A 21,751-nucleotide genomic window follows, 5' to 3' on the forward strand; every position below is an offset into this window, starting at 1 on the left:
CATATTTCTTTAGTTAAATTTTTGTTTATAGGTGGCTTACAAAGTTCTTGGAAACTTTATTTCTAAGGCTATATGGCAACGTTTTAGAATGGGATTATAACCTAGTGAACTAAAAACATTTATTTTCAGATGTGACTCAAGGCTTTTAAAAATTATATGCTGGGCGCAGTGGCTCATGCCTATAATCCCAGCATTTTGGGAGGCTGAGATGGGTAGATCACTTGAGGCAAGGAGTTCAATACCAGCCTGGTCAACATGGTGAAACCCCATCTCTACTAAAAATACAAAAATTAGCCAGGCATGGTGGTGCAGGCCTGTAATTCCAGCTACTCGGGAAGCTGAGGCAGGAGAATTGCTTGCACTTGGGAAACAGAGGTGGCAGTGAGCTGAGACTGCGCCATTGCACTCCAGCGTGGGAGACAGAGTGAGACTCTGTCTCAAAAAAAAAACAAAAAACAAACCACATTATATTAATATTATTGAATGGCATACATATTTCTCTATCAGAAATTTTAAGAGAGACATCCAAGAGTCCCTAGGAATACCCTGCAGGTTATTACAAGTCCCTTCAGAGTCCCTCCTTTAGTAGGAAATGAAGCAACTGTCTCTGCCTGTCATTCTACTTCCTACATTCTGAACATTTTACTTACCTGGTAATAGTTACAGACCCAGCAGGTGCACATATACGGTACAAAATGAAAGGTAATTTTTGCTGGTCTATATATTTTTTCTGTATCAGTTATATGTAATCCACCAGTACAGTGAATCAAGAGTTGACTTAGATATAATTAAATCTAACAAAAATTAATTTACAAAAATAGAAGTTTCCAATTACCTTCCAAAACCATTGTATAACCTGATGATTTGCGCTGTAGCCATTTTTATACTTGGCATGTTCTCTCCAGTCATTCACATCGACGTCTCCCAGTCCACACATAAGAAGCTACGTAAGGAATGTCAAATCATAAACAAGGAAAATAATGGGTTCAAACTTTAACATAAAATGTTAGGAATGTTATATCTTACCTCTAGTTCATTTTCATCAAAAATTTTGATGAGATCCTGTGGTATGAGTTCAAAGAATCCCTAGAAGAAAGATGTATTTAAAAACCTGATGGGCAGGGCCAATGGCTTTTCCTGTGCTTCAGCTTCTGGGTTCTAAAGGAGGAATCGCACATCCACACAAGTTTCTACCACTACACAATTATGGGCTCTTCCCTGAGATCTCAATATTGGTCAGAAAATGTACATGTGCACAGTCTGTTCTCTCTCATTTATTCCTCAAAGTGGCTATTTTCAAACTCTCTATGGCCAGGCGCAGCAGCTTATGCCTGTAATTCCAGCACTTTGGGAGGCCGAGGTGGGCGGATTGCTTGAGTCAAGGAATTTGAGACTAGCCTGGGAAATATGGTGAAATCCCATCTCTACAAATACAAAAATTAGCCAAGCATAGTGATGTTCACCTGTAGTCCCAGCTACTGGGGAGGCTGAGGTAGTCCAGCCTGGACGACAGACTGAGACCCTTTCTCAAAACAAGAACAACAACAAAAACCAAATTTCCCATCCTTCTCAAGCCTCCATATCACCCCTTCTTTCCAGTAGATGAGTTCTATTTGGGAGAAAACAGAGGCAAGTGGCTGGGTGCGGTGGCTCACACCTGTAATCTCAGCACTTTAGGAGGCTGTGGTGGGTGGATCATGAGGTCAGGAGTTTGAGACCAGCCTGACCAACATGATGAAACCCCATCTCTACTAAATATACAAGAAAAATTAGCCGGGTGTGGTGGCATGCACCTGTAATCCCAGCTACTCAGGAGGCTGAGGCAGGAGAATCATTTGAACCCAGGAGGCGGAGGTTGCCGTGAGCCGAGATTGCACCACTGCACTCCAGCCTGGGCAATGAAGTGAGACTCTGTCTCAAAAAAAAAAAAAAGAAAGAAAACAAAAAGAGAAGCAAGTATGCATGATGGAACTCCCTCAAGCTTCTCCATCCCTGCGTCCCAACCATCACCAACACCCATCATGGCCTCCTTCCCACTGCATTGGAAAAGAGAGGTGCCACCTCCTCTTTCAGGCTAGGCCTGCACCTGTGTTTCACCTGCTCCTCAGCGAGGTCATCTTACTAGATCTCTTTCTCTTTATTGGCTTACTCTGTATGCATTAAAATGTTAAAACAAAGCAAGCAAACAAACAAAAAACCCTAATGACTCTTTTCCCGTTCACAGCTGAGTTCTTGGCAATGCCATGCAGTTACCAAATCCACTCACTCGCTTCCCATCTAACCCTCAACCCACTGCCATCTGACCTCTGCACTACAGCTTCCTTGAAATTGTTCTGGAAAAAGTCAAGGACAGCTTTGTAGCTATATCTGATAAACACTTTTAATTCCTTATCATATTTGACTTCTTTGCAGTATGATTAAAAACATCTTTGCTATTGAAACTCTGTCTGCTCTTGATACCATTGCCTGCCTTTGTTAATTTCCTTTGCAGTTTCCTCCCCCACACCCCATGCTCTAACTGTCCATTCACAAACCTTCCATTCAAAACAAGAGTTAAGATGCTGGTGTTCCCAGGTCTCTCTCCACATATGAGGCCATCCACTTTCACATTTTCCATCTTACTGAGTTTACCGCTTCACTACATGTAGGCAGATAACCCCCAAACCCATACTTCTCTACCTTTTAAGTCTCCCTTCCTGAATGACATTCAAATGCACAGGTAGCTCTTATCACCACCACTATCTTCATTCCCTTACCATTCCTATCTCAGTTCCCTCACCATTCCCTAATTCCTTACCATTTCTCAGCAAGATTATTGTAGCACTTTCCCAACTTTGCTGGGAAGTCTGCTGCTAGTCTTGCTCTCATCTAACTTGCTCTACATAGCACTTCCAGAATGATCTATAACGTAAATTGAATCTTGGTGTCTTATTGGTTAACAGCCTTTAATGCTACCTTCCTTCCCCATCCTTGAAATTCAGACACAACTCCGAACTCTACTGAGTCACACACAGGCCTTTTATAAGCTGGTCTCTTAGCTCTGCAGGCTTATTGATCCCCTCTTGCATTCTCTCAGCCAGCATACTCAACGGCCTGTGGGTATAGACTACCTTACTGCCAGACTTCACACACGCTGCTCCTGCTGCTTAGAACTGCATTTCCCTCCTCTCCATGTTTGCCCAAACCCTCTAGTCCTTCTTTGTCCTTTCCCCTCCCCCTCCCTGATTTGTACTTTTCTTCTGTGCTCTCCTAGCATTTATGCTTGCCTGTGTTCATTTCACTCTTTTTGTCTTTTCTTTTTTTGAGACAGAGTCTTGCTCCATCACCCAGGCTGGAATTGCAATGGCGCGATCTCAGCTCACTGCAACCTCTGCCTCCCAGGTTCAAGAGATTCTCCTGCCTTAGCCTCCTGAGTAGCTGCAATTACAGCTGCTACCATGCCTAGCTAATTTTTGTATTTTTAGTAGAGATGGTGTTTCACCATTTGGTCAGGCTGGTCTCAAACTGCTAACAATGTAATCTGCCCGCCTCAGCCTCCCAAAGTGCTGGGATTATAGACGTGAGCCACCGTGCCTGGCCCCATTTCACTCTTTACAGCATACATCCCTTGATAGCAGGACCTATGCCTTTTGGCCTGGTACAGCACCATACACACAGTATTCAATACTAAATTTATGAAAAGTATGTGACACACACACACACACACACTTTTTAGAGACAAGGTTTTACTCTGTCACCCAGGCTTGAGTGCAGTGGTGCCATTATAGCTCATAGCTCACTGTAGCCTTGACTTCCCAGGTTCAAGTGATCCTCCATCTTCAACCTCCTTAGTAGCTATGACCATAGGCATATACCACAACACAAGGCTGATTTTTAATTTTTGTTAGAGATAAGGTCTCCCTATGTTGTCCATGCTGGTCTTCAACTCTTGGGCTCAAGCGATCCTCCTGCCTCAGCCTCCTCAAGTGTTGGGATTATAGGTGTGAGCCACTACGCCCAGCCAGATACACGTTGAACAGAAGATGTTCAGTTAGCTTAATAAATGAGTGCTCTGACAATCACTTATATGCCTACCAATTGGGGAAGTTTAAATAACATATTAATTCATATTATGAATAAAATATAGCCACAAAGAAAGGCAGCTATATGTCTCCACATATAAATATCCCCAATACATATCTGATTAAAAAAAGAAAGTAGGCTGGGCACGGTGGCTCATGCCTATAATCCCAGCACTTTGGGAGGCCAAGGCGGGTAGAGGTTAGGAGTTTGAGACTAGCCTGATCAACATAGTGAAACCCTGTCTCTGCTAAAAATACAAAAATTAGCCGGGCATGGTGGTGGGTGCCTGTAACTGCAGCTACTCAGGAGGCTGAAGCAGAAGAATTGCTTGAACCTAGGAGGTGCAGGTTGCAGTGAGCCGAGATTACACCACTGCATTCCAGCCTGGGCGACAGAGTGGCCAATAGCTCTAGTCCTGCTAGTCCAAAAAAACTAAACAACAACAACAAAAGAAGAGGGCATGGTGGCTCACGCCTGCAATATCAGCAGTTTGGGGGTCTGAGGCGGGTGGATCACAAAGTCAAGAGATCGAGACCATCCTGACCAATATGGTGAAACCCCATCTCTACTAAAGTAGAAAAAAAAGTTAGCTGGGCATGGGGGTGCATGCCTGTAGTCCCAGCTACTGGGGAAACTGAGGTAGGAGAATCGCTTGAACGCAAGAGGTGGAGGGTGCAGTGGGCCAAGATCGCGCCGGTGCACTCCAGCCTGGTAACAGACAAGACTCCGTCTCAAAAAAAAATAAAATAGAAGAAAGTAAGACACAAAACAAAATGTATGAGGTGATCCTATTTAGAAAAACAAATATGCCACGCTATCCCTACAGCACTCTTGTTCTTTTACTGTCCTACAGTGAAGGAAATGGAATTGGGAAAACGCGTGGGAGAAGAGGAACTTTCAATGTCTATTGTCTAGAATTCTTGAATGAATGAATGGAATAGTTAATACAAAAATATAACTTAGAATAATTTCACAAAACAAGCCGTATACTTATTTTTGTCAGATGTGATGAGCCCTAATATTTGAAACTTATGGGTTATACTGTGAAATTATGGAAGAGCAAATAAAAGAAAATAAATACCTCTTTAAAAGCAGCCATTTGCTTCTGGATTCGGTTTACAAATCGCCACTGTATTACAAGACTAAAAAGAAACATTTCATTTTCACATGAACCAAGACAAAATTCAGAGGCACAATTATTCCAGTTAGAAGCAGAAACCAAAGACTAGCTGAGCCCAAGCAAAAGCGGAATATGAGTGCTTGCTACTGCATTGGGATAGAGAGGAAAAGAACACTGGGATTCTGGCCCACGGGACAGAGGAAGATGGTAAGAGGAGTCTTTTTGGAATAAAGTATAAAATTATGTACAATAAAATACTTACTAATAAAATACTTACTAAATATATTCCTTTTTATTCTTATTGGTGACAACTATTTCTGATCCACCATTTTTCAACTCATGTTGGTGTGTCTAAAATTAAACACAATGCCTTGATATGTTATTTTAGTGAGAAAAATTTCTAAAGTATATATATTGTAGTTATACAAGAAACCTGGTGTTTTAAATTAAGTCCAGTCAAAAGTTAAAAGCTAAGAAAACTTAAAATATTGATTTTACTGAAATAAATATGGAACGAGTCAAATGTCAAAGAAAGCACAAATTCTTGCTGAGAGACAGCTTTTTTTTACTGGAAAATAAGTGTAAAAGTAGAGTATAGAAAAGTATTAAGCATATGTATTAACATCTCAACTTTTGTTTCACAATTTATGTGCCATTTTAACTGATCAAAATTCACAAACCTGTCCAAAAAGTTCTTCATCTATGATAAACCTGAGGTCCAATTCTGTTGGGTCATTTTCAAGAATCCATCTTAGAGAATTGTAATATTCACTATCCTAGATAGGAAAAATTACAAATTTAAAATTTGTATATATAACACAACTGAAATTGCAAAAACCAGTATGCAGAGGGTAAAAGACAAGAGGTCAGATGGACATCCTTTCCTTACACACATACACATATTACAAAAAGAGTGGATGACAGGTAAGGGCAAGAATAAAAATGCATCAATCAATCAAGTGGTGCCTACTTAAAAGTTCAGAATCTATGCCTATGTGGAAGCAGTGGAGGCACAGATTTTATTATCCAGTTAAAGGAGTGAATCAAAAAGTTTTCAGGTAAAACCTAACTTCCGTGGATATTCAGGAGCACTTAGCACAGTCCTCACATGCCTGTGTGACTATGTGTGAAATGTTCTATTAATTTTTTTTAATTTAATTTTTTTTTGAGACAGGATCTCACTCTATCACTTAGGTTGGAGTGCAGTGGCGTGATCATCACTCACTGCAGCCTTGACCTCCTAGGCTCAAGTGATCCTCCTACCCCAGCCTCTCCAGTAGCTGGGACTACAGGCATGCACCACCATGCCCGGCTAATTTCTGTATTTTTTTTGTAGAGACAGAGTATCACCATGTTGGCCAGGTTGGTCTCAAACTCCTGACCTCAAGTAATCCACCCACCTCAGCCTCCCAAAGTGCTGGGATTATAGTTGTGCACCACTGTGTTCGGCCCTGTGTGTGAAACGTTTAAGTAGCTATGAGGAGGCCATTATTTATACCCAGCCAGAGTTAAAGAAAAATCTCTAAATAAATAGAGAGGCTCAATGAACCAACTCAAATAACTGTGCAATCTTAAGATTAATAAAGAATCACGCTGTTTGTGCTGTAAATATGTAATAAGCAAAGAATGAAAAATGAACTTGGTACTAAAGAAGATGCCCTAGAATTCATATGAACACACATTGTGTGAAGCTATTCAGCAGCACAGGAAACAACATGGCTATAGTGAGGGGTTGAATCCTTGGGCTTCTGTTTCTTTCTAGGAGCTTAACCATAATGCTTTGCCTTTTGACTGCCATTTAAAAAATATACACCATTCATCATAAAACATCATATTTCAAATACTAATTCAAAAGATACATAACTTGTATAACCTGTTGACATATTTAGTGGGACGTTTACTGATACCTATAACTTGATAACTATAACTCTGAAATGCATGAAAAAACTAAGATAGGTTGATGGAGAGACAGACAGGTATGTGATAAATTAAATCTAGAACAAAAGGCAATTGTGAGTAGTGGATGTGGAAGTGCCCAGTGTAAAATTTCTCCAACTTTATTATACATTAGAAAATTTTCATAGTAAAATGTTGAGGAAGAAGTTCATTTATATTTTGAAACATGATAATTTATTAATTTCCATATTACTAAAATCAAATTCTCCAAAATGCTCAAGTTGCTTGTTAAATTATACTTCCTCTATACCATAAGTGAAAAAGACTTACCACAGATTCCATATCATGAAGGGTTATTGGTTTGTGAAGCATCATCTTGTAAAATGGGCGGATGAAAAAACCTTGCAAAAAACCAAATACATTTAAGATGATTACCAAGTGAAAGAAAACCGGTAATTACACTGTAAAAAGTTTATACTTAATACTAACCATCCAACAGTTTGCCATGATAAACTGCCATTCCAGCTACACGACCAATAAACTTGAAGTAAGAGAGGTGATCTTCGTTACACAATCCAGAGTTTGGATTTATCTGTAGGGTATAATTGTCCCTGTAAAGACAATTCCATTTAAATACTCCATTTGAAAAACTTTAATATGACAAATAATTATAAAAAATTTTCCTCTTTTAAGAATTGTTTACTAGTGTTAGAACCACATCCCTCTACTGTATTTAATGGTATTAAAAATAGTAATTTCCGTTACAAAGTTTTTTTTTTTTTTTGAGATGGAGTATTGCTCTGTACCCCCAGGCTGGAGAGCAATGGCATGGTTTCGGCTCAATGAAACCTCCACCTCCCAGCTTCAAGCGATTCTCCTGCCTCAGCCTCCGAGTAGCAGGAACTACAAGCACCTGCCACCACACCCAGCTAATTTTTGCAGTTTTAGTAGAGACAGGGTTTCACTATGTTGGCCAGGCTGGTCTTAAAATCATGACCTCATGATCCACCCATCTCGGCCTCCCAAAGTGCTGATGTTACAGGTGTGAGACACAGTGGCTGGCCTAAACAAAGTATTATATGTAAAAATAATGGAATATTATTCAGCCTTAAAAAGGAAGGATATTCTGATACGTGCTACAACATAGATGAACCTTGAAGACATTATGCTAAGTGAAATGAGCTGGTCACAAAAGGACAAACAGTGAATGATTCCACTTATGTGAGGTACCCAGAGGAGTCAAATTCATAGGGACAGAGAGTAGAATGGTGGCTGTCAGGGAATGCAGAGCAAGTGCTTTCTGGGTACAGAGTTTCATTCTGGGAAGATGAGAAAAGAAAACGTTTTAGAGTTGGATGGTGCTGATGGCAACACAGCAATGTGAATGTATGTAACGACTCTAAATTTTGTATTTAAAATAGTTACAATGATAAATTTGTTGTAATATGTATTTTACCACAACTTTTAAAAGTCACTTCTGAAACATCAGTTAAAATTGCCCTTTTCTGGCATGACATAATTATCCTTGTATTGCATGACTCTTACTTCTAAAACCGTGATTTTTCTTTTTCTGCATATAGTCATTGTAAAGTTACTTACGTAGCAGAATATTCAAACAACCCATAATAAGGGTTAAACATTTCCTTTGAGATCAGGAAGAACCATTCTCTGGCAACTCCTCCATAATCCAATCCCTTTTCACCATCAAACTCAATCCACAGTCGAGCCTTGAGGAAGTCTGCTCTCTTGACACCCGTAATTCTCCGGTAAGAGTCCTCGAGAACAGTTGCTCGGCGAAGTTTCATTTCAAATTTGTTTGGAATGTCATTCTGAAAATCCAGAGGAGAGACTTATGGTTTAAATCAGTTCAACACAGTAACAAACCTGTCTCTCATAAAGTTATAACATTCCCTCTACACCCTGTGTCTAAGTCTCTTTTTCCTCATGTAATATACTCAGAGCAAACACAACTAGGTATATTCTCTTGCTTTCCTCAATGGTATGAGAGAGTTCCTACATTTTCTCTAATTACTTACTAATATAGATTTCTTTATATCTAAAGGAGCTTTTTCTTTTTTGGAGAAAGTTCTGTTGTCTAGGCTGGTGTGCAGTGGCGTGAACATTGCTCACTGCAGCCTCGACCTCATGGGCTCAAGTGATCCTCTTGCCTCAGCCTCCTAAGTAACTGGACCATAGAAGCATGCCATCATGCCTGGCTAATTTTCAACGTTTTTGTACAGGTGAGGTCTTGCCATCTTGCCCAGGCTGGTCTCAAGCTCATAAGTTGAAGCAATCTTCCTGCCTTGGCCTTCCAAAGTGCTGGAATTACAGGGATGAGCCACTGTATCTGGTGTAAAGAAGCTATTGATTGTGATGGCAATGCCCCCATGAAGACATTTCATTAAGAGACCTTTTCATATTAAGTTCCAATGAACACCATTCTGTGACCCGTAGGATAGCCACTGCCTGCTAGTTGTTGCCTGCCCATTTGTTCAGGGTTTTCCCTATCTCTGTGTTTCCTCCCTGGAGTCTATCCTCTTTTACTCTTTAATAGATGCTAACATTAACAGATTGTGCCATATATGGTGTGGCTGGTTCCCCACCAAAATCTCATCTTGAATTGTAACTCCCACAATTCCCATGTCCTAGGAAGAACCCAGAGGGAGATGAATGAATTATGGGGCGGGTCTTTCCTGCACTGTTCTCGCAATAGTGAATGGGTCTCACGAGATCTGATGGTTTCTTTGCACAAGCTGTCTCTTTGCCTGCTGCCATCCACCTAACATGATTTGCTCCTCCTTGCTGTCCGCCATGATTGTGAGGCCTCCTCAGCCATGTGGAACTGTTAAGTCCAATAAACCTTTTTCTTTTGTACATTGCCCGGTCTCAAGTATGTCTTTATCAGCAGCGTGAAAACAAACTAATACAGCCAGGCACAGTTCCCCTGGAACCGGGGGTTAACTCATTTAGCCCTATAACAACACTATGCAAAAGCTACTATTATTGTCTTCATTTTACACATAAAACTGAAGAAGACAACTTAAGAAAGTCTTAGCTCCTGAGTCTGTGCTCTTAATTAATGGAGCTACATTGCCTCACTAATCTTTTGTAATTTCTTTGCTTATGTGACAAATGTACGTAACTATGCTTTAGGCAAATCTTACTGTAAATTTTACGAAAGGTAGGTCTAAATATTTCATTCCTCAGTACTTCATGGGCAAATTTCCAGGGGAAACTAGTAAGAGAAAACATGCCATCAACATTCTGTCACTTCCAAAAAAGAAGGTTAGCTCTAAGGAAAAAAAAAATTTGTTCTCAATTTATTTAGAGAAAATGGGAAGCCCTATAGAGACATGATAATGTTAGCAGTTGATATAAGCAATATAAGCATGATATGAGCATTTACTCTACTTCTTATGTCATTAAAGAAATGGTAAGCTTGCAGAAAAGCACTTTTAGACTGAATACTAGGCAGCTGGAGCAGGTAAGCATTTATCAAAGGCCCACTCTGGGCCAGGTGGTATTGTAGTAGCCAAGGATGGGGAATAAAGGGAATACAAACAGGCTGTAAAATGTTGCTTCCTCAAGGAGTTTCTAATCTGGTGCATATGTGAAAAACAAGTGTAAATGCTGCTGTTTCTGAGACTTAAAATAGGAGGAGAATTGCTGATGACGGAGATGTAAGCAGTGTTCTGCAGGGCATAAAAGACTGAGCTATTGACTTCAAATGAGGCAATCAAGGAGGCTTTGAGAGGAAGTCTTTAGACAGAAAAAGAGGGAAGGATGAACAGCATACATGAGGGGTCTGATACATTTAATATCTAGAGAGTACAGAAGGAGAAGGGAGAGGAAGGGAAAGAAAGCAGGGATTATAGTGAAAAAAATGTGAAAAAGTAGTCTGGGGGAGAGGGTGGACAGTGTGAATGCAGTCAAGAAGAGAGTTTCTGAGCAGGGGAGCCACACGGTCAGATTGCTGGGTTCTCATAAGCTGATGGGACAGTGTATAAAGAACAGTTTTAAGGAGGAGAAACAAGAGGCACGCTGGTCAGTTAAAGACCCCTGGAATAGCTCAGTGAGAGAAGACAAAGGGATATGTGAAGGAGCAATGGCAGCAGAAGAAGAGAGGGCTGCAAGAGAAACTTCCATGTTTGAACTGACTAGTAGACAAGTGCATGCATTCCGGAATCTGGCCCTGTGTTCAAATTCTGACTCCACCATTCACTGGGTGTGAGACTTTGGGCAGGTTACATGTCTTTTCTAAGGGTTAATTTCCTCATCTATAAAATAGGAATAATAATAATGATAGCTACCCGCATGGAGTAGTTTCAAGACTTAATGGGGTAATGCATTAAAAATGCTTATACCATCTGGCATATGGTAATTATTGGCTATCATTATTCCTAACTACAAAATGTTGAGGATAAGGAAGACAAAAAGGTTAAAGGCAGCGCATGGCTTTCAATCACTGGTTTTTAATTTTTTTTTTTTTGAGACAGAGTACAGCTCTGTCATCCAGGCTGGAGTGCAGTGGTGTGATTATAGCTCAGGGTAACCTTGAACTCGTGAGGTCCAGTAATCCTCCTGCCTCAGCCTCCCAAAGTGCTGGGATTACAGGCATGAGCCACTGCACCTGCTGTTTTTAATATTCTTTATCTCCATTTTGGTGCTACACTTTCTGACATTCTAAGTGTTCTTGATGTTCTGCTCTTTTGCTGTGATGTGTCTAGATACAGATTTTTAAAATCCTGCTTGGGCCCTTTTATTAATGTGAGAATTCATATTCACTTTCTCCTCCTCAGGATCTTGGTTCCCTCCTTCTGAAATGACTTCATGTCTTTGAACCTTTCTTTTGTATGTTTATCCCTTACAAACCTTTGTTGCATTCTGGGTTATTTCCACAAAAATGAACTTCTCTCTTAATGTTCTTAATCACTAATATGATATGTCATGTTGGTTAGGAACATGGGATCTGGGGCTAGACCACTTGGCTTTTCTACCTAACCATGGGACTTGATCACATTACCTATTCTCTCTGTGCCTCAGTTTCCTCATCTGTGAAATGTGATAGTACTCCCTTCCTTACAGAGTTATTGTAGAGATTAAATGAATGACATATATAAACTTCTAAGAATAATGCCTGGTATGCAGTGAGAGATAAATAAATATTACTGCTTTTTAAAGTTTTTTTTTTTTGTATGTTGTATTTCTGTATTTTGTAGCCTATAATGGGACTGCCTCCCATCTCCTGCTTCCTGGAAGACATTAACAATTAGATACTATAACATGTGTCAAGCACTCAGAGTGGCAAAAAATGGAGAAGCTAGTGCTTCTATTCCCCCAGCATATTTTCATTAAGAATGAAAATATTTACCAGAACAATAAATCAGCAAACATTTAAAATCCCAAAGTCTAGAAGCAGAAGAATTTCCAGGGAAATTTTTACTCAAAGTTATTCTTTCTTTTTCCTCTTTTTCGCGACAGGGTCTCACTCTGTCACCTAGGCTGGAGTGCAGTGAAGTGATCTCAGCTCACTGCAACTTCCACCTCCCGGGTTCAAGCGATTCTCCTGCCTCAGCCTCCTGAGTAGCTGGGATTACAAGCGTGCGCCACCACGCCCAGCTAATTTCTGTATTTTAGTAGAGATGGGGTTTCACCATGTTGGCCAGGTTGGTCTCAAACTCCTGACCTCAAGTGATCCACCCGCTTCAACCTCCTAAAGTGTTGGGATTACAGGCGTGAGTCACCACGCCTGGCGTAGAAAATTATTTTTAAAAACGAGTTTAGAAAGTTGATGCTATTTATGGATTTTAGTAAGGCATAAAATATTTAGTCTAAAAAACTACCATGTTTTATTTTTGTTAAAAATTTGAGGTAGCCAATCCACCATCTTGAATCTTTGTAAAAGCAGGCTTCTGGCTTAGAATGCAAGTAAGTATAACCCAATATGGCCACCTAGTGGTAGTATTCCTAAAGTGCAGGCAACGGAGGTCAGGATGAGCAAATGAAGAGAGGCAACAGACACCAACAGAAATGAAACAGATGGACAGATGATTAAGTTTAGTTCCAAACATGTTGCATTTGTGGCTGTCGGCAAAAGCGTAGTGAACATAATTGATAAGCATTAGGAGACAAGTCATAAGAGCACAGTCCCACTCATGATTGCAGTTTTAAAGTATGCAGAGAGATTACATTTTAAGCTGTAGAGAATGAATGACTATCGCTGGAAAAAAAAACCAAGTCATAAAAAATTCAGAGACCTCCAACACAGGAAAGACTAGCTTAGAAGATAATCACCTGAGCCACTCTTGCTGAGATTCTACAAAGATCAAGCCCCACAAACTCCACAAGGACACCCAGGTCAGAGCTCTGGAAAGCAAACTTTTAATGCCATTATTCTGTATTATAAAATGTCTTGAAAAATAGACATAAAGTAATTATGATCTGTAGTGATATATTACAGCCACTCAAAAAATGAGCATCCTTTTTCTATGAAAAAACTTTTCACTCAAAGTTGTTATAAATATAGAACAAATTCTTACTTAAAAAAATAAAAACATTTCCCTTTACTTTCCATCTACGTATTGATGACTCTTAAGTATTTTTTACAAACATCACTAACCTGCTTCTTCAACTTTCTTCGGAAGAACTCATACTTTCTTTTATAATCCCTGGAGTACGGCACTGCCTTCAGTTGAAAATTTTGGAAAAATAAAGAAGTTTAGGTTGTTTTTATTCTGGAACAATTTTTAAAGTTCCCTGCTGGGTATTTTATGAATATAAGTTAAGGGCATTAAAAGAAAAATATTGGGAAAGAAAAGTTTAATTAGAAGAAAAACAAATACAAAACTTCAAAATGTTTAATTTCTCTGTTTAAGGTAAAATTGTATTCAGCAGTTCCTATGACTGTAATTTTCATCATGCGATATTCTTAAAATGTAACATGCCAGAAACAGGAAATTTCTTCCAAGTAGAGAAATATAGAAACAAAAAATTTCCATTTCTAAAGAGACTTTCAAAGTGATTTCTCTATTAAAGGAAAAACGTGAGAAGTGTACTTTTTCCTTGAACTCTGGGGAGCTGCCTTTTTTAGCCCTTCTTTTAAAGGACTACATGTTGAGATAGTAAATAGTAATTAAAAAACTATATCTTATTTTTATGAATTAGGAAACATCTGAATAAAAATGGAAAAAGCAGCTATAAAGAATGATAAAAATTATCCTATCCATCTGACTCAAGAGTAGTACAATTATCATACACAGCAATAATTAAATGTGGATGTGTCTTTCATACAGGCATTTACAATTTTTTTTTTAGATAGAGTCTCACTCTGTCACCCAGGTTGGAGTGTGGTGGGGCAATCTCAGCTCACTGCAACCTCCGCCTCCTGGGTTCAAGTGATTCTCTGGTCTCAGCCTCTCAAGTAGCTGGGACTACAGGTGCCTGCCAACAAGCCCAGCAATTTTTTTTTTTTTTGCATTTTTAGTAGAGAGAAGGTTTCACCACATTGGCCAGGCTGGTCTCGAACTCCTGACCTCAGGTGACCCACCTGCTTTGGCCTCCCAAAATGCTGGGGTTACAGGCATGAGCTGGGCCCGATTTCTAACAAAAAGTTTAAGAATGACCCTAGAGTGGATAGGGTGCTGCTGCGTCCTCATCCAGATACACTCTCTGCTCCTCTCTGATTTGTGGAGGACTGTCATCATTTTTGTTCAGATAGCGGCAGGCACCAGACAGAGCTCAGCAGCCCACACTGCCTTACCATTCTGACTGTCTGGCTCACTTGTCTCCCGCAGTTACTGCACAGGGTAAGGGTAATGACGTTATAGAATCTTTTCAAATAACGGAGACTTGGAGTATGGGAAATAGGGGAGAGGAGAGAATGGCCAATGTGCTCTCCTCTCAATGCCTGTAGGATTATGCCCTTGACTATCTGCTCTTGAAGAGACAGGTGAGAGGACAGTCCCATCAGAGCACACTGGTACAAAGAGACTTACTGGTCCAGTTATTGCTACATTCTGCAACCGAGGATCTTCCCATTGTGTTCTTTTTATATCTGAAGGGTAGAAAAAGAAAAAAGATGCTCTTTCTCACATATAAAATTTATTATAAAAAATAACATAATGAAAAATCACATTGAACATACTGTGATTTATGTAGAAGATTCTTCCATCTGTGTGAGTTCTCTCTTCCCATCCTGGCTATAATGAAGAATGTATTTCAATTATTTTAGGATAGGGTTTTAGATGTATGGATAGAAAAATAGCACTGATTGTATGGTTAATTTAAATTGCATATTCCATTCCATTCTTAGAAGGTATCAACATTTTAATAATAAGATTAATTAGGCTGATAAAGAACTACTCTATCCCAAAATACAAAATATTTGAGATAGCCAAGTAAGAGAGGTTAGCATTTCTATACACTTACAGGTAAAGGCCCGAGATCACTGGAAGTATCAAGTGCTGTCTTTCCTCTCAGATGGGCTGGAATTTTCAATCTTGGATCTTCCTTTTGTGGTAGAGTAAATAAAGAACAACACACACACATTTCAAAATAATGAAAGTCAGTCTATTACCATGTTTTCCAATATCAATGGACGTTTGAAATATTCTCTTGTAAAAGTCCTTTCGTGTTTTATTTCCTAAATATGTGACATAATATTTTCTCCTGAAATCTATCACTCTCAGGCTATAATATCAAAAGGAATAAGGATCAGTTCTCAGGGATCACCGCTAACTGGTCACCTCTTTGCCTGCTCTTTAGGAAATGTGTCACTCTATAGGGGTTTTCTCTACGTAAAAACTGGTAAAAGAGTGGGGCATTAAATTGGACCACGTGATATTTCTAAGTCCCAGAACATGCATTTTGGCAGCTATCTGTTCAAGTTGATTCATATTTTTGAATAACAGGAAGGTAAGCCCAAAGAGGTTATTAATGGTCAATTCAGAATGTTAAAAATGTGAACAAAATTCAATGTATTTGGTTTAATTTACATATATTTTTACTTTAATATTATTAATAAGGTGTGCTGGTCTTTTAATAATTAATTAAAATTTATTCATCTGCTGCTAATTTTGAGCAATTTTTCTAGTGGTAAGCCAAGCACTAAACAACTTGAAGCCTTACCTTAAAAAAAAAACTTGCTCTACCTAGCCTCGCAAGGTTTTCTGATATTGAGATATGGATTCAAAAGTTTTTTGGAGCTAGAAAGCCTCATATAAAAGCAAAGGATTATTCCTACATATCTTCCTAAGCATTTATGGCTAGTGGGCTAACAACTGGAAACAGGAAGTAAACATGAGTATCTCCATCATAATCCAAAACAATATTAAAAAGAGGGGTAAGTGTGTTCCTGAATATAAATAATATTATTAAGAATTCAATATATTTTTCAATGAATCCTAGAAAACATAGGTTATACTAATATACACTTAAAGATGATAAGGAACTATACATAAGAGATGATTATTGTTGTTATAAATTTAAATGGAAGAGTATCAGAGTTACCCAGGTGGTGGTTTTAGTGTTGTGGTCAATAAAGAAAGGCCTCCCATTTGGTGCATGCCGGACTTCCCAGCCTTTAGGAAGGAATCCTTGCTCAGTTTCAGACGGCTGGGTCACCTGCTGGCCTGAATCACTTGTGGAAGCTTGTGACTGAGGGCCAGCAGAACTCTGGCTTGATGTCAGCTGACTGGTCTCCACTGTGGCCTAGCATATTTATGAAATCATATTATAATATTTTATAGAGAACTCACAAATAGCAGCAGTTAAAAAGGTAACTTAACCTGCAAATGCAATACACATCCTCCTTTAAAGAGACTCTAAACATTTGAGGTTCTTTTTCAAATGTAGTTATGGCATATTAATATTTTCCCAACATTTTAATAATGCAGTACATTTAATAACATTTTTCCAATAAGCTATTTTGTCAAACTTGATTTTAATAATAATTTATAATTTCTCAACTAATTCTCAAGCAGTGAGATAGCAGTTAACAGTCTGCTGTGGGTGCATCTGACTGAGGGAGCAAGGTCCACAAGCTCAAGCCCTAGCTGCAAGTGGAGTTATGGTGCCTATAGTAGGAGGTTGTCTTTATTCTCCCAAAACTTATAGGATGGGGGGTTCCTCATACAGAGAAGTAGATTCAAATGTCAGGCAGACAAAATGAATGACAAATATCTACCACAGAAGTCGAAATTGAAATGTAATATAGTCATATGATGGAATATTAGTAGTTAAGAGAAATACACTGCATCTATAAATAACAACACAGAGCTTTAAAACAGTGTTAAGCAAAAAAAGATGTAGACTTATGGGGCCACAACATCAATTAAAAAAAGGGTTTTTTTTAATCGAGCAGCACCTCATTCTATAAAATGAGTGTTCCCTCGTTGCAAAATTAGAAACACAGGCATATAAACAATATTTTACTTTTTTTTTTTGAGATGGAGTCTCACTGTGTTGTCCAGGCTGGAGTGCAATGGTGCAGTCTCTGCTCACTGCAACCTGTGACTCCTGGGTTCAAGCAATTCTCTTGCCTCAGCCTCCCGAGTAGCTGGGATCCAGGCACGTGCCACCACAACCAGCTAATTTTTATATTTTTAGTAGAGACAGGGTTTCACCATGTTGGTCAGGCTGGCCTCGAATTCCTGACCTTGTGATCTGCCCACCTCACCCTCCCAAAGTGCTGGGATTATGGGTGTGAGCCACTGCACCCAGCATATTTTAATTTACATTTTCTAAGCTCTTTAAGTATATAAAATATGCTAGAAGAATACACAACAAATTCAAGACTGTGGTTCCCCCTGGGGAACGGAACCAAGAGCTTGGCTAAAAGAAATTTAGGTTAATCTTTAAGACTTTATTTTATTTTATTTTATTTTGAGATGGAGTTTTGCTCATTACCCAGGCTGGAGTGCAATGGCACTATCTCGGCTCACCGCAACCTCCGCCTCCTGGATTCAGGCAATTCTCCTGCCTCAGCCTCCTGAGTAGCTGGAATTACAGGCACACACCACCATGCCCAGCTAATTTTTTGTATTTTTAGTAGAGATGGGGTTTCACCATGTTGACCAGGATGGTCTCGATCTCTTGACCTCGTGATCCACTCGCCTCGGCCTCCCAAAGTGCTGGGATTACAGACTTGAGCCACTGCACCCGGCCAAGACTTTATTTTTAAAAATAAAATTTCTAGGAATTAATATGGTAACTTATTAATGATGGTAATTCTGAATAAAGAATATGTGTATCTGCTACATTATCTTCTAGACTTTTCAGTGTTAAAAATTTTCTCAACAAGAGATATGGCAACAAGAGAAAATAAATATTTTGCTAAACACTTAAAAGGAACTATTACAGGTGAAACTGTTGCCAAGGGTGAGGTGTTATCAGCATTAATTTCTTTAATAGATACCAATCACCAAGATTATGTTTTAGTTAAAATAATGATCTTAACTATTCAAATTATAAAAATACACAAAGACCAGATTTTTGCTTTTTCCTCTTATTCTCATTTGAACTTGTTTTATATAATAACAAGTGGTAATTTGTATATATTAGAGAGTCACAGGAAATGGCGGACACTTAGCATCAGTGTCAGAAAATAAATAATTAGAAGATGTTACAGTCAGGCACAGTGGCTCATGCCTGTAATCCCAGCACTTTGGGAGGCCAAGATGGGTGGATCACCTGAGGTCAGGAGATTGAGATCAGTCTGGCCAACATGGTGAAACCCTCTTTCTACTGAAAACACAAAACTTAGCCGGGCATGTGGCGCATGTCTGTAATCCCAGCTACTCTGGAGGCTGAGGCAGGAGAATCGCTTGAACCAAGGAGGTACAGGTGCAGTGAGCTAAGATTGCACCATTGCGCTCCAGTCTAGGCGACAAGAGTGAGACTCCATCTCAAGAAAAAAAAAAAAAAGAGATGCTAGAAGTATCCAGTATATACTATAAAGTGATGTAATAGTTGACGTAGGGATGTGACAGTTTAAACCCTGTAAGAAAGTAAATTAATAGGTTGCAGGGTACCTGTACAGTGGGCTTTGTCCAAGTAGTTGTTCTGGAATTGTGATCTACATAATATGACCTTCCTCTTTCATCCTGTTTTTCTTCCCAACCTGGTGGTAATCCAGATGAAGTAGGCAAAAGCTAAAGTGAAGAATAACAGAAGAATTAAATATATCAAATTTAAGAATCCTTCTATTACCCCCAAAAGTTCCCTCAATCCCCTTGCCTACTCTCAGCTCAAGCAACCACTCATCTGCTCTCTGTTGCTAGTTTTGCCTTTTTTAGAAATATATCTATGTTGAGAGAGAGAGAGAGAGAGAGAAACAGAGAGAGACAGAGTCTTGCTCTATTGCCCAGGCTGCAGTGCTGTGGTATGATCTCGGCTCACTGCAACCTCTGCCTCCTAGGTTCAAGCAATTCAAGTGCCTCAGACTCCTGAGTAGCTGGGAGCACAGGCATGCGCCAACATACCCAGCTAATTTTTTTTAATTTTTAGTATTGACAGGGTTTTGCCATGTTGGCCAGGCTGGTCTTGAACTCCTGGCCTCAAGTGATCCACCTGCTTTGGCCTCCCAAAGTGCTGAGATTACAGGCATGAGCCACCATGCCTGGCCAGAAGAATTAAATATTAATAAGAAAGAATCCTTTGAAAAGCACTACATCCATTCTTCACTACTTGCTCGCTTTAAAACAAATCATGTTTCATTTTATTGAACTAAAACCAAGTATTGTAATGAAAAATGGGTAAATTATACATCTTAATTTAGTGAAATAAGCCATATTTTAAATATTTTAAAGTGTGCAAAATAAAGTGTACAGCATTTCACTTGGGGGAAAAAAACCACTAGAACCAACAATAATGAGAGTGATAACAACCCTAATAAAATATGCCAACAATAACAAGCACATGCTAAGTGTTTAACACGGATGTCATTTTCTTCCCACCTGAATTTTAATGAGATGATTGCTAATATTGGCCCATTTTACTTGTGAGTAAACAGAAGCTTAAAATATGGAAGTAACTTGTTACTACCCTTGATCTTAGCCAAAATGCCAAGAAGTCATGGAAGTAACTTGTTAAGCGACATTGCTTATAAGGAATGGAGCTGAGATCTGAACCCAGGTAATTTAGCAGCAGAAATCATACTTACCTGCTGCATCAGCAGTTACCCATGCTTTGTTTCTCTAAAAGCTAGGAGATGCTATTTATCACAGTTTGTTACAATTGGATAAAGAGAGGTCTGATTATTTCTAGGTTTACTTAAAATAGTTCTAAATCCAGGCTGGGTGCAATGGCTTACCCCTGTAACCCCAGCACTTTGTGAGGCTGAGGTAGGCAGATCATGTGAGGTCAGGAGGTCGAGGCCAGCCTGACCAAAATGGTGAAACCTCATCTCTACTAAAAATACAAAAAAAAATTAGCTGAGCATGGTAGCGGGCACCTGAAATCCCAGCTATTCAGGAGGTTGAGATAGGAGAATTGCTTTAACCCTAAAGGCAGAAGTTATGGTGAGCCGAGATTGCACTATTGCACTCTAGCCTCAGCAGCAAGAGCGAAACTTCATCTCAAAAAAACAAAAATCAGCCGGGCATGGTGGTGGGCACCTGTAGTCCCAGCTACTCTGGAGGCTGAGGCAGGAGACTGGCTTGAAGCCAGGAGGCGGAGGTTGTAGTGAGCCAAGATGGTGCCACTGCACTCCAGCCTGGCGACAGAGCAAGATTCCTTCTCCAAAAAGAAAAGAAAAAAAAGAAAAGAAAAGAGTCCTAAATGTGGCCATCCTATTGTCATTTGAACCAGATTAACCCTAGTTTGGTGTGGCTCCCTAAGGTGGCTTACAACATAAGAACCATCACTACCAGTCTCCACAGCAAAGACCCTGCTTACTAGATACACAGGAGCTCTATTTACGTTGCTGGCAGTTGTGATGAGCTGTTAGAACATAAAACGATGGATTGAAATGCTGTCTAGTTCTATAAATGTCTATCCGCTGGTGAATAGATAAATGTAGTGGATATATCTCTACAATGGAACATCATGCACTAATATAGGCATGCAATAACATAGATCTATCTGAAAAACAGCATACTAAGTGAAAGAGAGTGGACACAAAAGCCTGCACCCGGTTGGGCGTGGTGGCTCAAGCCTGTAATCCCAGCACTTTGGGAGGCCGAGGCGGGTGGATCACGAGGTCGAGAGGTTGAGAGATTGAGACCATCCTGGCCAAAATGGCGAAACCGTGTCTCTACTAAAAATACGAAAAATTAGCTGGGCATGGTGGTGCGTGCCTGTAATCCCAGCTACTCAGGAGGCTGAGGCAGGAGAATTGCCTGAACCCAGGAGGCGGAGGTTGCGGTGAGCCGAGATCGCGCCATTGCACTCCAGCCTGGGTAACAAGAGCGAAACTCCGTCTCAAAAAAAAAAAAAAAAAAAGAGCCTACACCCTACGACTCCCTTTACGTGAGATTTGTAAAAAAGGCAAAACTACAGCGATAGAGAGCAGATGAGTGGCTGCTTGGGACTAAAAGTAGGCATAGGGATTGAGGGAACTTTTGGGATAGAAGGTTTTTAAACTTGATTGTGGTGATGTCTGCTTAACTGTATAAATTTACAAAAACTATTAATTTGTATGATAAAAAGTGGGTGGATGTTATGGTATGTAAATTA

The 21,751-nt window shown here is 39.6% G+C and overlaps 1 protein-coding gene across 7 annotated transcripts in view; it reads right to left on the bottom strand.

Annotated features, from left to right (window-relative positions):
* Positions 1-21,751, bottom strand: part of NEDD4 (NEDD4 E3 ubiquitin protein ligase) — a 167,600-nt gene that overhangs the window by 4,837 nt on the left and 141,012 nt on the right. For 5 of the 7 annotated variants that reach the window (XM_078335970.1, XM_002753498.8, XM_017976888.4 and 2 more), the window contains 14 exons: positions 19,108-19,227; positions 16,586-16,786; positions 15,506-15,586; positions 15,222-15,276; positions 15,073-15,131; positions 13,698-13,763; positions 8,678-8,907; positions 7,568-7,689; positions 7,409-7,479; positions 5,863-5,958; positions 5,460-5,533; positions 5,144-5,204; positions 1,027-1,086; positions 836-943 (listed from right to left, as the gene is read on the bottom strand). In XM_078335970.1, the coding sequence (XP_078192096.1) occupies positions 836-943; positions 1,027-1,086; positions 5,144-5,204; positions 5,460-5,533; positions 5,863-5,958; positions 7,409-7,479; positions 7,568-7,689; positions 8,678-8,907; positions 13,698-13,763; positions 15,073-15,131; positions 15,222-15,276; positions 15,506-15,586; positions 16,586-16,786; positions 19,108-19,227 (1,404 nt within the window). The remainder of the gene's footprint in view (positions 1-835; positions 944-1,026; positions 1,087-5,143; positions 5,205-5,459; positions 5,534-5,862; positions 5,959-7,408; positions 7,480-7,567; positions 7,690-8,677; positions 8,908-13,697; positions 13,764-15,072; positions 15,132-15,221; positions 15,277-15,505; positions 15,587-16,585; positions 16,787-19,107; positions 19,228-21,751) is intronic. The other 2 variants (XM_078335971.1, XM_035259716.3) reach the window with 1 other exon arrangement.

This window comes from Callithrix jacchus, chromosome 8 (genome assembly GCF_049354715.1).
Source record: "Callithrix jacchus isolate 240 chromosome 8, calJac240_pri, whole genome shotgun sequence".
Taxonomy (NCBI): Eukaryota; Metazoa; Chordata; class Mammalia; order Primates; family Cebidae; genus Callithrix; species Callithrix jacchus.